The following is a 15941-nucleotide window of genomic DNA, read 5'->3' as shown; positions in this document are numbered from 1 at the left end:
GATTGAAAAGGATCCCTGCCTTTATAATCTATACAAGAGGTTTCAAATCGTTAGGGAAACTTTTCCACAAAAGAAACCACTGCACATTTGCTGCCAAATGTTCATATTGTTGGGGATTCTAAGAGAGAAAGAAAGAAAGAGAAAAAGTCCAAGAAAATGGCGTGGACGTTCTCTTGCCTTGAAATGCTGACAGCCTGTAATCCGGGGAGATGAGCTCCCTAAAGGATTGGAGACGGCCCCAAGAACTCACTAGGACTTCCTGGCTAGAAAAAACGAGGGGGGGGGGTTGCATACCCTTCTTCTTTTCTGCCAATTGCTTCCATAACTGACCCCTGCTGGGCTCCAGTGATTGCTCTGCAATCCACTCAGGACACCATCTTTTGCCAAAAAAAAATATTGTAGGGAATTCTAAGGCATGTCCCTGGCTACATGGGTTGGCCCTCTTGCCCCACAGGAACTTATAGTGCACCTCATAATGGACTCTATACATCAGAGGAGAAAAGTCAGCATACTTTCATTCAAAGAATGTTGCTCACCCTTAATCGCCTCAGCTTTGACCCGATCAGTGAAAGAATCCCAGATTTTTACCAACTCCTTCCTAACCTGGAGAAGGAAGGATTTCTCCCTGCTACACTACAACTGCATAAGGCGACCCAACCTCTGGCATCTTTGAACTCCCTCCTGATGCCCAGGGAAGAGGCAGTCGAGTCAGCACAGGTGCTCATCACAGCTAGGAGAGTGAGGATTCTGAGTCAGAGCTGAGAATGCTCCAATGGCCAGCAACCCCAGGGTTCTTCCCTGCTGTGTGTTTGGCACTTGCCTCTCCAACAGAATGCTCCGAAGCAGGCGTTCCATCTGGAAAAGGCAGCAAGTGGGCTCTCGCTCTCCCCAACTGTGCAGCAGAAGGGCAAAATGTCAACACAGGATGAGTGGGGAAAGGTGCTTGGCATGCTCAATGAGGGAAGAAAGCTGCTGTGCTTCTTCAGAGACGGGACCCTGCAAGGTTTGAACATGGCTAGTTCACAGGGTCAGGCAGGTTTGTTCAACTCTTTGGGCAACAAGCTGAAAGGCTGATCCAGAAGCAAAAGGCATGATTATGGGCAAACAGGAAGTCAGGTCCAAGAAGGAGATGCAGGTCTCAGCATTCATACACATAGGGATTATATGATATCTTTAATACAGGATATACAAACTGTCAGGGCCCACAACAAACTGCATTAAGGACCATTACCTTGAAAGGAAGCAGCAGAAAAATGAGGCATTTCAGAGCATTAGGAGATACAATCTGATAGTATGGATTTTTTTTTTAATCAGATGACCTGTCTTAACATTCTGCTTCTTATTGGATGTTTTTCAAAGTTCAAGGCAGGCAGTGTCGATCACATTAAAATCACTAGGCCATCCTAAAGACAGAAGATGTAGAGATGTTTACCCCTTTGGAATATTGTTACCTATCCCCAAAGTCATATAAGGACATGTTAGAATAGCAATGTTGAATGTGCCCCCTCCCCAACTCACAAAGAGGCACAGCACAAACTAACTGAGCAGGACACCCAAGTCATCTTCTGAGTCCTAAACAGTGCCCTGTACCCAACCAGCTGCTCTTTCTAGAACTGTGGTGTTCACCCACTGCACCCATCAAGATAGTGCTTTGCTGGGTGAATGGTTGATCTGGGAAATGGCAAAATCACCTTCTGTGTCTTTGCAGTACCTGGGAAAAGGCAGTGTTGGCTTTGATCCACTTGTCATTCAGAATGGAAGGCAAGGTGATTCCTTTGCTGAGCATACCTAGGAGAAAGGGGCACATCCTTACATCTCTTGCTTAGCTAAACAGATATCCAAAATTTATATTGACGTCAATGGTCCTGCCAGCCTATGCGTGTAAAACAAAATTAGGAGAGGCCCACAGTTTCTCAGATAGCATTTGTAGACAATGAGAAGACTTGGAGAATTAAAAACATATATCCTCACTCTCTGCAAACTTCCCAGATTTTTGAGTCAGTCACATATATTTTCCATACACATCCACTCTAACAATCTATTTCCTTGGACTGAGTCCCTAGTTTTCTAAAAGGCCTCTGTCTGCTCTTACCATTCATGGCTGGTAGGTAGCTGTTCATGTAAATGCCACTGAGCCAGTCATGGAGCTTCTGGGCCTGGAAAAAGAAGAACATTCATTACAATCACAGATGGGCCTGAGCCCTAATTTAAAATAGGCACAGTTTAAATCCAAATTTACCATGCCGATGATCATGCCTTATTCTTTGAAGACTGGGGCAACATAAAGGGACGACAGTGAAAAGTGCATTTGAATGCCCTATCTAAATCTATTCACAGATGGTAACTTCACCAAGGGACACCTCTTTTTGCAGAATTCACATTATCCGTGTGCATAATGGTGAGGGTACATTCAGCTTTGGTTCTCACACACAAAACCACAAAGCTTTTCCTAGGGAAAGTAGAGGTGCTTGTGCAGAACAAAAGAAACAAAAAAGTCATGTAAGCAGAAATGAAGGAGGAGATGCCCTCAGGGGAAGAGGTATGGAAAGCTTTAAGACAGGCTTCCTCAACCGGGGTTTCTTGATGGCCTTGGAAGGGTTTCCTGAATGGTGGGAATTAATTTGTATATATAAATGTATTTTAAATTTGTTAAACATTTATTGAGTAAGATGACCATATATGGTCATGTCGGACCCACCCACCCACCAATGATGAGCCTGGAGGGGGTGGGAAAAGCAAGGGCCCTGGGTGGCACAGAGCTATGCTTCCCAATTATATTCTGCACAATCACACCACTTCTGAGGGGTCTTGAAGCCTGAAGGATGTGTCACGGGTTTCTCAATGGTAAAAAGATTGAGAAAGGCTGCTTTAAGTCCTTCTTCTACTTGAATATCCGACCATAATAATTTCAGTGTATCCAGCCCTTCAAGGTAACCAACCACCAGCTGGGGACTAAAGTTGTACTAGAATTACAACTGTTCTATAAAGATCAATTTCCCTGATGGAAATGGCAGCTTCAGAGGGCAGACTATGGCATCAGATCACTGCTAAGCTCCCTGCCTTCCCTAGTTACAGACCCCAAATATCAAGGAATATCCCAACCTAGGTGTAACAACCCTAGGTTATGCTCTTAGATTTTGTGGGCCACACACTGAGGAGTTGTGCAAATAATGTCATGCAAAATAGACTGATTGACCTATGATTTTGCTCAGTTGCTGGAGAGAAAACTTACATTGCTAGAGCCCATGGATGACGAAGCTTGAACAATGTCAAAGCTACAAGGAAAGGAACCAATGACAACAGGTTAGAAGGAACAAACTTGGGTGCTTTAGGATGCTTAGGGCTAATCCTGCGTTGAGCAGGGGGTTGGACTAGATGGCCTGTATGGCCCCTTCCAACTCTATGATTCGATGATTCGATGAACTATTAGTGACCCTCTTGAGAAATATAAAAATCAGGTAGGGCTGGGAGTTTGAGCAGATCCCCAGAAAGGTCATTCCTTTTCACACTAGAGTGATATTGCCACTCTATAATTTTCACAGCCTCTTCTTAAAACCTAATGTACATCAAGTGGGATGACAAATGATTTTATTTATTTATTTATTTATTTTTACATTTGTATTCCCCCTTCCCTAATGCCTCGGCAAATCATATCAAATTTGAAAACAATGTTAAAATCCTGATAAATGATACCACATAAATTAAATAGTGAAGATATATAATTTTACCAAAAAATTTTAAAAATAGAGATGTACACTACATTTTTCCTGTTTCAATATGACTTCCATGCAGGGAAAAACTTTGCCCACGCACTGTGTAAAGCAAAGAATAAAAAATAAAAGAAGAAAAGATCACTTGAATTGTCACTCACAATACTGTGTCAATGTAGTCAATGATTTCTCTTCTCATAAAGTAACAATATGTTGTTGGAAATGCTTTTATATTGAGTGCTCCTTGCAGATTATGCAGTAAATGTGTTTTTTGCCTGCTATGCACAGCTCTGATTATTTAAAGGTAAAGTTAAAGGTATCCCCTGTGCAAGCACCGAGTCATGTCTGACCCTTAGGGTGACGCCCTCCAGCGTTTTCAAATTTCCCCTCCAGCGTTTTCTGATTATTTAGGGGCAAATAAATATCTCAGTTGTTTTCCTGAGATTTACCAGAGGGCCGCACCAGCCTTGCATGTGGTTTAGCAGCCACCCTGGTGATTCTGAGTTGCCATGGCTGAGAAAAACCTCAGGAAAATTAGCTTAGAACCATCCTGTTCTGTTTGTGTTTGATGGCTGTTGCTTCATCCACAGTATCCGTGGCTTCATGGCATTAATTTTATCAGTTTGTATCTTTGTTTTTTGCACTTGCTAAACTGCAGTGCTGTAATTGTACTAAGAATCCACTAACTTCTAGAACAGGGGTAGTCAAACTGCGGCCCTCCAGATGTCCATGGACATCTGGAGGGCCACAGTTTAACTACCCCTGTTCTAGGCCATGCTTCTGAACAGAGAGGAGAGAACAGCTGAAACAAGGAGACATCTTTTTTTGTATTCCAAGGTAATACTGACGGGACCCATTCCTTAGTATTCTAAGCCTCAAGTCCTAGTTATAGTCCTTACTACTAGCATTCATTCATGATCGCTCCTTTCTCCCTGACCCATTATCCTAAAATAATCCAGAACAAAAACAGTAGTACAGGTACCGGTTTTGTGACAGAGATATGATTAGTTTTCCATTGGAAGCAGAGAACATTGCTTTGAAGATGCTGTTCTGTAATGAAAAGGAATAATTCATTGCAAAAGTTGGTATGGCGTATATATTTGTACGTGGAATTCACTGTAAATTATACAACCAGTTATGCTCTGAGCAGAAAAGCTAGAGACTGTTGGGATTCTAAATACAGGTGTTGAGTAACTTAGAGTAGTGGTCCCCAACCTTTTTATCACCAGGGACCACTCAATGCCGGGGACCACTCACCGGGGACCACTCAACGCCTTTTACTGAGGCCGGGGGGGGGTAGTTTACTCCTCTACTCTCAACCACTGCCCTAGAGCTCTCTGATCGCTATGGTAATGTTTAAACATCCCTTCAAAATGAGATACAGACACACCACAACAATGAAGTGTGTTGTAAAGGGCTGGGGGGGATCAAGTAAAGGACCAGGGGGGGAGAGAAGGCGTCCTTCGGGGCCCACCTCCAATTAGTCGAAGGACCACATGTGGTCCGCGGCCCACAGGTTGTGGATCACTAACTTAGAGGGCTTAACCTAGTTTAGCTTTTAATTAGATAGGCTAGGAGTGTTTAGGAGAGTAAGCTACTGGACATCCTATTGCTGGATTGTTTTTATTATTTCTTTTCACCATCCATGGGTTGGATCATGTCAGGTTTCCTGCTGAAAGGGGCCAAAGGAGATTCCCATTGATCACTAAAAGGGCCATGGAAATCACATGACCAAAAGGTACATAGGATAGAGGCTACAATGAAGAGGAGTTTCTTTCTCTCTCTCTCTCTCTCTCTCTCTCTCTCTCTCTCTCTCTCTCTCTCTCTCTCTCTCTCTCTCTCTCTCTCTCTCACATGTTTATATACTGCCACTCCTGGCCAACCAATATTCCCCAGTGAATATGAGAACTGGACCATAAATGGAAGAGATATAGATATTTAGGTTTTGTACTCACGGCTTGCAAGTCTAGGACATTTTGTCCAGGTGTGCACACCTCAATGAAAAGAGACTGCTTCACCATAGCACCCTGGCTATTCATGGAAACAAGTGGGAATTTTGAGTCTCTTATCTTTACCACCAAGGGTTGAGGGATAGAAAAGTGCTTAGAAATCTGCAAGAGAAGACACAGGTGAGCTTCATGCACATGTTTGTGCAGACTGGCTTTGCACTGTCCCAGGATTATATAAACAGTGTACTTATATTTAGTTCACATGGGTGTGTGGATGGCGCCCCCCCCCCTGGCCCAGCTGCTTGCCCTGCTGCGACCCCTGTGAAAGGGGTGTTCAACCCCAAAGGGGTCTCAACCCCCAGGTTGAGAACCACTGATCTATTCCATCCCTCTATTGTTAAGCAAGGGATATGCTCCCCATTCTATGGTTCTGAGTTCCCACCTGGAAAAGGCTAGGCCTTTTCTTTCCTACAAGAGAGTGATGAATCAATGAACTTTTAGTATGAATACTCTATGTTCAGTGGATTCTAATAAATAAGACTTTTGCCTAAGATTCTATATTCAACAGCATCCAGATTTAATGAGCAAATTTGTAGGCATGCAACACTCATATCCATGCAAATATCTCTGTGAAGATAATTATCATGAGTCTTTATGATGAATTTGTATGCAAGAATAGTAATTTGGGGCAGACTTTATTCATACAAATCTGTAAACTCCTCTTTACCAAAAAATAATGCCCCCGCTTAAACATTTGGGATGCAGAAGAGGTTAATAGAGTCATGGTGTGTCTTCAAAGTTGCCCATATATAGAAGGTGAAGATGAAATATTTGAGCAGCTCAAGAAATGTGTAAAAAGAAAAACAACAAACCTCGGGTATCACACTTGCCAAGTCAATTGTCAAGAATGGCTTCTGCAAGCAAAGAGAACAGCAATATGAATCTTCTGGGAACATCTGTATTTTGATTATATTCTGAAATTTACTCAGTGATTATTTTTTCTTAAGAGCCCCTATCACAAGTTACAGTGAAGGCATATATAGTGTGTGTAGATGGGGGATGATCAATTCATTAGGAAAAGCCAACACGTGTTCACTTTACAAATGAAACCCGGGCCCAGTGCGACCCGGGCCCAGTGCGATGAGGGTTAATTTACATGGCTGCCTTAGATGTTGAACTGTATGACATTAACCCCTACCAAGGTTGCTCCAATCCCTAACCTCCACTCTCCCAGTCTCCGTTCTCAAATCTGTTTCCAAACACAGAGTTGACAATCCTAGCCAGTGACGTACCAAGGGGGGGAGCAGTCCACCCCGGATGCAACTTGAGGAAGAACGTTGAAGGGGGGCTCATGCTCTGTCCAGCTGAACATATTTCCTTGTATTTTTAAATGTAGTTCTGGCTGCAGCCATTAGGGGTAGAGGGAAGTCTGAGCATGGCAAAAAGCACGCTAGGATCAGCTAGACTTCCTTTTCTCCAAGACTGAAGCAAACTTACTTAACAGATTGTACAACCAAGCCAGCAAGCTGGTCACTCCTACAGACTGCAGGTCATATTCTCCAAGAGTCCAGCCATTCTTGTTTCCTTTCTTTGCACTCAATCCAGCCAGATCTTACAAAGCTGTATTGCAGCAAGAAAAGACAACCTTTTCCTCACTTAATTTATCTCGCTATTTTCCCCACATTATTTATTTATTTGGTTTTTATACTGCCTATCCTGGAATGTTTCTCATTCATTTCTGTTAGCCTTCACCTAATTTTCCATTTCCTTCCCCTTTTTATTTTCTCTTCTTGATCTCGAGACCTTCTCATCCCTATCCTGCTTGGTGACAGAAAGAATATAAGAGGACTATAGTAGTAGTATAGAAGGCATGGGGTTTGCTGGCCATGGGATGTTGAACTGATTCTGTTGGGCTTCCAACACACACACACACACACACACTGCTTGGAATATGATTCTGCGCTTGATATCAGCTGGCATTGCCACAATGGCACTGGGCTTACTGGTCACTGAACATTACACTGGTTTTGCTGAGCTTCCAACCCCATTACTCTGAGCCCACCAAACAGGGTCAGCTGTGACTTAAGTGAGGCAGAATAGAGGAGTGGCAAATGGGCTAGCTATGCCACTGACCCTAGCTGTACATGCATTCTATATAACATGAAAATTACTCAAAACATTGAAAGAAAAATCAAGTGTGCCTTGTACACAAACTGTACATTTGTGCACTGTAAATTGCAGACAGGGCTTAGGTTACAACTCATGATTTTCCACAGCTCTAATAATCTTGAGCTGAAAAGAGATGCTGGGTCATCTAGTATACCTCCTCAAATTCCTTTCCCGCCATTTCTTTTAACTCATATTTGCCCTCAATGTCCCTGGGTTGAGGCCCAAACTGTGCTTGACATTGGATTTCCATCTTTGCATGTGGGTTTTTTTTTTTAGGCCCTAGACAGCAGCTGGGGCCCCTGACATAGAGTGGGACCGGTGTTGTGGAGGAAGAAATGTAAATCACCCCCTATTGAAAAAAGACCTGTGCTGTTTTTAGTCTCGACAGTGCAAAAAAGAGTGCCTGTATTTCTCCTTCCACAGCTTTAGTTGCTCCATCAGGACCATAGGAGCATTCAGATCTACAGATCCATACAATTTACCTTTTTAGGGTAATGTCACATGTCAGGAAAGCCTGCCAATGATGAGCTGTAAGCATTCTAAATAAAAGAGGAGGGGAAGAAATACTTCTGTGGGTTTGTTAAATGCACAGAGACTGTTCTCTCCCCCCACTTCCAAGGAATTAGTAAAAGAATCTAGTAAATCGGGAGGGGTGGTGGTGTTTGTTGTTTGTTTTTTGTAAGAAAAACAGTTCTGATAATGAAAGATGAGGATTGGGATAAGGGCCATTGCAAGACATATGTTTGAACTAATCACCAGAATGTTATTGCCTTCTTAATGAGATAGTAATTTTCAAAGGGAGACGCTGGTAAATGGAATTGTTAATCAGAGACAATCTGGAATACGGCATTGGACGAGGAGCAGACCACTCTGGTCCCTGAGAAGGTTTTCAGCCACAGGATGTTTGGAAATGATCTCATACAGACACAGCTAGAGGAGATAGACCCGCAGCACTTATGCATCACCATTACTGCTGACGTTCTAGAGGCCATGACGTTCTCACATTAGGAGGCAAAAATGGAAAACAGAAAATGTTTATGGTATGGAATTCAAATGAATGTACAGCTACAGTCCTGTCCTAAAGTTTTCTACCTCACAGAATGCCTGTGACAAAAGAAGGATACAGGCTGCAATTGTCCCAATAGCTTTGCTTGTATTCTTGAGAATTTGCAGAAATTGATCCCTTCCTACAAGGTTTAGGAGCAGGGACATAGAGAAGTGCATGGCATTCTGTGCCCCTCCTTCCTGGGAAAACCAAGAGTTTCTGGCTTTGTTTTACTTCTGTGTTTCCCCCAAACCTGCCTAGCAGCATACGGGATGGCAAGTTTAAATTAAAAATTCTCCCACTTCCACACCAAGCAGCAGTAGAAGGGTTGCCAACTCCAGGTGGGGAAATTCTTGGAGATTTGAGGGGTGGAGCCAAGGGAAGGCAGGGGTTGGGAAAGGCAGGGATCTCAACTGAGTATGGTGCCATGGAGTTCACCTTCTAAAGCTGCCATTTTTCTCCAGAGAAATTAATCTCTGTCCTTTGGAGATCAATCGTAGTTCTAAGAGATCTCCAGGCCCCACCTGGAAACTGTCAAGTTTGGTGTTTGGTTGAGGCCGCGTACCGGAACATTGACTGAGTCCCTCCTCCGAATCGCCCACCATATGGTTGGAAGTGTAGTGGGCGTTGCCCAATGAGCTGCAGGGAGGAGGGGGGAGGTTGGGAGGATTGTATTGTGTTTTCAAGCTGTGATTTCACTGTGATGTAAACTGTCACAAGACGGTCAACATATTCAAGTATAAATAACACAGGAGGTCTTGCTGCCCTACTTCCTGCTGAAGCAGGTGGTGTGAATGTGTGTGTGTGTGAGGGACAGAGGGGGGTAATTTGAATTTAAGTTAGACAGAGAAGCAGACAGAGTTTGCTGGAGCAGGAACACTCCCTCTGGGAATCTAATGCAGAGAGGCATATCTGCTGCCTTGTAGGAGTGGCAGTTTTGCTTCCATCTCGGTTTTATTTGAGCTACAAAAGTGCTATACACCTCAGGGCTTTCTCTCTCTTTCTTCTTTCCAGGGCTAATATTCGGAGTAGAGTTTTTCATTAGTGAGTGTTCGAGGGAGGAAGATGGAACAGATAAGATCCATCACTGCCAGTCTAGCATCCCAGAGTGTTTTTGCAATTTCCTAGACTCCAACCAACGAGAGGCTACGGATCCACTAAAAGAAGGTACAGAAAAGGAGTTAGAGGGGGGAAAGGGCAGTCAGTTCATCTGATAGGGTTCAGCCACAGATACAGTTTATCCAGGGATAGAAATAGGATTAACAATAGGCATCCTGTGTTTGGAGAGCATTCATTCATAGGGTCACAATAAGTGGGAAGTGATTTATTATAGATTGAATAGCTGGAGTCCTATAGGTCTGATTGTTCCATGATGCCGTTTCTCCCTTTCTTCTGGAAATTTGGTTCTTAACCCGGATTTTTTTCATTATGGGGTTTAAATTAAAGTAAGACAGAGAGGCATACAGCCGAAGGGAACACACTCATGCCGTTGGAATCCTTTTACCTTGGCTCCTTTGGTAAGATTGGCACTGCTGCTTCCAGTCATCACAGCTATCCCAATGCTGATGAAATCCTTGCTCAGGGCCAGCTGGAAGTTGACACCAGGCTGTGGATTCATTTGGAAGGATGTGGCACTGGGTGAGTCTCCTGGCAAAGAGGTCAGGAATGTAGCCTGGTGGATAGCCAAGAAGGAAATGTACAGTCTGCACTAATCTCTGAAGACAAAGTCAAGATCAAAGCTCCATGCACCAGATGCAAAAGATCTGCCTAATACCATTGTCCCGTCTATCCCTTTATTAGTCCTCCTTGTGCTGAGGCAGAGCACTGGCTCCCTGGCTGTCTTCTTTACTTTGGCTTCAGTGACTCAGATACTAAACCCTGTACTCATCCTTTTATATGTTCTTTACTTCATTGACATCTCTTGGAGTCAGCTTGTAGAATAAAAATATCTGAGAATCAGATTTTTGCAGATCATGTGGAATACATGACTGTGAAAATCTGGCCATTGCTGGTATCCATTGTGCCAGGGGCCACACGAGAGATGGGCAGGGCTGTTCCTGGCAAGGCCCGGTGCTGAACCCCGCTTGTGTTGCTGTCACCTCTGCCACCAATCAGGAGTGTGGGTAGATGAGGGATGGGTGGGGTGGCGGCTGGCCAGGAGGACCCCAGAAGATCAGTGGTAGCAGTGGCAGTGTGAGCAGAGCTCAGTGCCAGACCTCACCAGCTGCCACTGCACCCATTCCTCCTGCGGCCTCGGAAGATGAGCGGTGGCTGATCAGGGCCAGCACTGAACCCCTTTCACTCTACAGCCCCCTCTACCACCTGTGCAGGTAGACGAGGGCAAGGCTGGCCTAACGTGGCACTGAACTTCTCTGGCTCCACTTCCTCCTCCACTGCTGCAGCTGCTGCTACTTCAACCACAGCTGTCGCCTCCACTGCAGGCACTGCCACATGCTCCACCACTGCCATGGCCTTCACCATCACCTCAGCCTTCAATGCTGCTATGACCTCCATGGCCTGTCTTTTGTGCACTATGGTGGTGGGGCAAGCAGGGCTGATGGCCATCTCCCTGTCTGTTATGCCACACTCAGGGAGGGGGTGGGACAGAGGGGCATCATGTCTGTGAGTATTTCCATCCCACTCAAGCCCTGAGTGCGGCATAAGATGTGTTCCACTTCAACAGTTAATGGGAAGCGCTTTGCTTGAGACTGTGGAGAGCTGCTGCCAGTCTAGGTAGAAATCCTGATCCTGATGGATCAATGGTCAGATTCAGTATAAGGTATCTTCAAGTGAGCTCACATGCATGTGTGTTCAATAAGGCTCCAAGCTGCAGCTATAACTGCAGATGATGCACCAGGTATCACTGTCCTGGGACTATGAAACTTCAGAAAGCAGATTCAAGTGGATAGCTGTGTTGGTCTGAAGTAGTACAACAAAAATTGAGTCCAATGGCACCTTTGAAACCAAAACAGATTTATTCAAGGTGTGAGCTTTCATGTGCTTGCACACTTCCTCAGACAATGAAACAAGGATCATAAGAGTACAGATATAGGGAGAAAGTAAGTTAGTCTTGTTGGTCTGAAAGGTGCCATTGGACTCAAATTTTGTTGTACTTCAGAAAGCAGGCAGGATAATGACATTGGATACTCTCTTGTTCAATACTCATTCATGTGTGAATACTCTTATATGTTTACAACAAGGTCAGGTCATGGGAAAGGCTAGAACTGTTCTCTCTTCCATCAGTAGGGTCTGGCCTAACCTTTTCACCAACATGCCAGTTTGTGTGTGTGTTGTTAAATTTCTGTCGAACATGATAAAGTTCTGCAACCCTCTTTTTACATTCTAAAATGGTACCCTCCAGAATAGCTGTACCATGTGCCTCTCCTGAACATCCAGGCAGACTTTGAGACATATACAAGAATGACACTACCACAAATACCTCCATTACTAAGGCAGAAAAAGAGCTTATAAAAGTAATTGAGACATGAGGATTACCAGCAATTTCATAACACATTCTATTGACCTGATTTTCAGAAACCAAAGCCAAGAATAATACTTGCCTGATAAGGGATCAGGAAATACCTATCAGTTACTTTGGGGGAGCCAATTAGATTATACTGAATGTTTCCAAATGTCCCCACTGGAACTGCAGCTGCAGACAAAGATAAAGAGTTCTTTGAGTTAAGTGTGTGGGCAATGGGATCTCAGCCATTTCTTCTGTGCTGTTCCAATAAATCACAACCTGGGGCATTGTAAGGATGGAATGGCTCTGAAAAGCTCCTTTAGCTCAGCCCTCTGCATTGAACTTTAGAACAAGTCCAGACCACAACTAGGATCCAGCACTCATAGCAGCGCTCTTGTGCAAGCAGAAACAAAAGGAAGAGATCACACTACCTGCTTGCTCTAAGTCAAATTTACTGTATCCCCTCCCTGGGTTTCTTCTTGCGCAAGATCTTGCCCAAGCAGTGTTGGAGCTCTATAATACATAGGGAGGAAAGCACTAGGTACTGTACAAGATCTTGTGCAAGCAGAGTTTCACCAAGCCTGTTTGTGTTTCCACTTGCCTATCAGGGAATCTGAGCCCACCATATTGAGAAGGCAGCTGACATTCAAGCAGTTAAGTGGGGATAACCCCTTGGTTAGGAAATGGAGCCATCTGGATGCTCTGAACAGAAAAGCCTTCTGCTGAGGGCCTGCGTTAATAAAACATTTGAGAAAAACTTTGTACATACACTTGATTCAGGGAATTATCCATTGATGTCTACCCTTTTATTCCAAGACAAAATGACATTCGCCTCTGCTAGGCTGTCCTATAAAGGCTCTCCAGTAAAACTTATCCCAGCAAGGACAGGCAACAGTAACTTACCAACCAATGTGCTCAGAAGTGATGAATTAAGGATGTCCACTACCAGTCGAATGCACCGATTGATCTGTAATGCAGAATGAACAGACTGCGTGGCAATGAATCAAAACACAAAGCAAATTTGAGAATGGTTTTAGGTGAGGGGGAGGGAACGGTGCTCTGTGAAACAAGGTGCAGAGAATGCTTTTAAAAAATTAACATCAATGCAGACTTTAGGAAAGAGGTTTTCTTCAGGTCAGCTACGCAATGCAGTACATTTGATTCTGAACTTTACTCAGAGTGGTGCTCAGTATCTAGGATTTGTCTGTATGGGATTTTTAATGTAAGCCTCCTAACGGAACACCCAAATAAGAACACCTCTTGCCCACCGAATAAGAATCATGTATTTCTTGGTGGAATGTATGCACACATAGGGACTCATGCACAACCTACATGTTGATCCATGTGAATCCAAAAACTCTTCATATGTACAGATGGCCAGAAATACAAGGATGTGCTCCCAGCTATCTAACCACACTGGAAACTTATCTCACCAGTTTCTCACTAGGCCAGTAGTCAGATATACTAAATAGTTATTGAGCTAGTAATACTCTCCCCCTTCAAGTCGGTCTAATTTGAAGATGGACAGTTCAATATGCAATGCTTATTCTTGGCAATCTCTAAAGTGCACTTTCCCTAAAGCCACAATTGGGCACATCTGATCTCTTTTGCTAAACAAGCAGCTGCTGATCAGGTGATCAACTTACCACATCATTCAGTATTGTCCATATGATGGATCTTACATGTTTCCCATCTGAGCCAGTCACCCTGAGGCACAATACGTTATCATTGTCATAACTCATAATAGTATTGTCAGTGCATAACTAAGTTGTCATTGTTATTTAGCGCATGCAGAGCTTTTAATTATTTGCAATCCATATTTTGCACTCTGAAACTTAAACCTAGGCTAGCTGCCAAGTGCCAATAAACATACCGAAACAAGGTTTGATAAGAGAAAATGTGCTATTGGTAAAAAGTTGTATTTCTTCCACCACAAGGCTCAAATATAAATAAAAATTTGTTGCTTAAAAAATTGTTGATGGCCGCGAAGCTGCAAAACACACAATTTCCACATTGCGATCTTCGCTGTTCCAGCTCCCATGTGGGAGCACAAGTCTGGGGCAGACGAGGTGTACCAGGCCAAATGCTGCCCCATGTGGGAACAGGAAAAGGTGGGGCAATCTGCTCCAACTCAAACTCCAGCCTGAAGCCTGGTGCAATGCCTCCAGTGCAAAAATGGTCACAGAGGCACAACTGAAGATTAATCCATTCTGGAACGTAAATTCTCCATGGTGTTGTAGCAGACAATTAGATTGCAGCAGGGTAGACAAAAGTATTCCCAACAATCTAGATGAGACTTCTGCAGCCAAACATTGCAACATTGACTTGCAATTTTTGCCAAACTCTGCATATTAACCCATCTATGTTGGGTATACTTGGTACACTTAGGTCTTGATAACAATGTGGCTGCTTAACAAAGAAATTCTTGGCTTTATTTAGACAACTTCCTTGGCATCTATCATATTTTTACAAAGTAGGTGGGGCCAAGTGGGGCTCTTACCCCCTCCCCCCCCCCACACACACATTTCCCTTTAGCAACTGAACATCCAGTAAGCTACGCAGATTACAATATTGTTTCACAAGCTACTGCCACCACAGTATTTTAGCTTCTCTTACTACTTTTTTGGGAGTTTGATCCCAGCAACCGGCTCAAGGTTTACTCAGCCTTCCATCCTTCTGAGGTCGGTAAAATGAGTACCCAGCTTGCTGCTGGGGGGTAAACGGTAATGCCTGGGGAAGGCACTGGCAAGGCCACCCCATATTGAGTCTGCCAAGAAAACGCTAGAGGGCGTCACCCCAAGGGTCAGACATGACCAGTGCTTGAACAGGGGATACCTTTACCTTTACCTTTACCTTACTCCTTTTCCCCAGAGTATTTTTAATTACCCCTCTTCTTCCCAGTATTTAGGCTTTCTCTGCGTGTGTGGCTCTGCCTCTCATGACAGCCATTGTGTGGTTACATGAACTACCCTGTTTCAGAATTCCAAAGGTGTCCAAGGGCTCAGAAAATCCAGTAATGCAGTTTAAAGTCAATTATCTACTTCAGCTCATTTCCTTTTCCTCAGAACCTCCGTGTCTAATATGTCTATGAGTGACCTTTTCTGTGGAAGAGAAAAAATAATTCAATTCATCAAAGAGTGGAGTCAACATACACATCTGCCCTTTCCTCACTTTCTACTTTCCAAGTGAACATGTTTGATGATCCTTTCTTCTTTTGATTCCTTCTAAAAACATTAAAAAATATCTCATAGGGATGCTGATCTGATCACCTATTCATGAACTCATCTTTCTCTGCTCTTGGCCTGCTGCTGTCTCCAGCGTATGAATGATCCCCATCACTCACCTCTGCTTTTCTTTGACTTGAATATCATTGATAAAGATTTTGGAGGCTTCAATGATGAATATCTGGTCTTTGGAGGCATCCCAGAGCAGTTTGGCTACAATATCAATCTTGACTTTAGCTAAAGAACTGAAGGTGCCAGTCTTACTGCTTGGATTCATGTTTAACATTTCCAGAAATTTCAAAGCCAAGGGGGGAAACAACAACAGAGTTTATACGTTTAAGAAAAGCAAACACAGAAATAGAATGGAGGGTGGGGAGAAAA

At 43.7% G+C, this 15941-nt stretch overlaps 2 protein-coding genes across 2 annotated transcripts; both read right to left on the bottom strand.

The window, feature by feature from the left end:
- Nucleotides 1-1258: 1258 nt before the first annotated feature.
- LOC143836858 (BPI fold-containing family B member 3-like) lies at nt 1259-4835 on the bottom strand. The gene is made up of 5 exons (XM_077336342.1): nt 4693-4835; nt 3233-3275; nt 2093-2156; nt 1712-1788; nt 1259-1403 (listed from the first exon to the last, which is right to left on the bottom strand). The coding sequence occupies exons 1-5, from the start codon at nt 4782-4784 to the stop codon at nt 1380-1382; spliced, it is 300 nt and encodes a 99-aa protein (XP_077192457.1). The 5' UTR covers nt 4785-4835; the 3' UTR covers nt 1259-1379.
- A 535-nt stretch (nt 4836-5370) lies between these two features.
- Nucleotides 5371-11438, bottom strand: LOC143836681 (uncharacterized). The gene is made up of 5 exons (XM_077336227.1): nt 11196-11438; nt 10378-10545; nt 6532-6573; nt 5666-5821; nt 5371-5382 (listed from the first exon to the last, which is right to left on the bottom strand). Exons 1-5 carry the CDS (start codon nt 11436-11438, stop codon nt 5371-5373), a joined length of 621 nt encoding a protein of 206 aa, XP_077192342.1.
- Nucleotides 11439-15941: the final 4503 nt, after the last annotated feature.

The sequence above is a fragment of the Paroedura picta genome, chromosome 4 (assembly GCF_049243985.1).
Source record: "Paroedura picta isolate Pp20150507F chromosome 4, Ppicta_v3.0, whole genome shotgun sequence".
Lineage (NCBI taxonomy): Eukaryota > Metazoa > Chordata > Lepidosauria > Squamata > Gekkonidae > Paroedura > Paroedura picta.
Note: the sequence above shows the minus strand (reverse complement) of the source record. Positions and strands in the feature narration are given on the sequence as shown.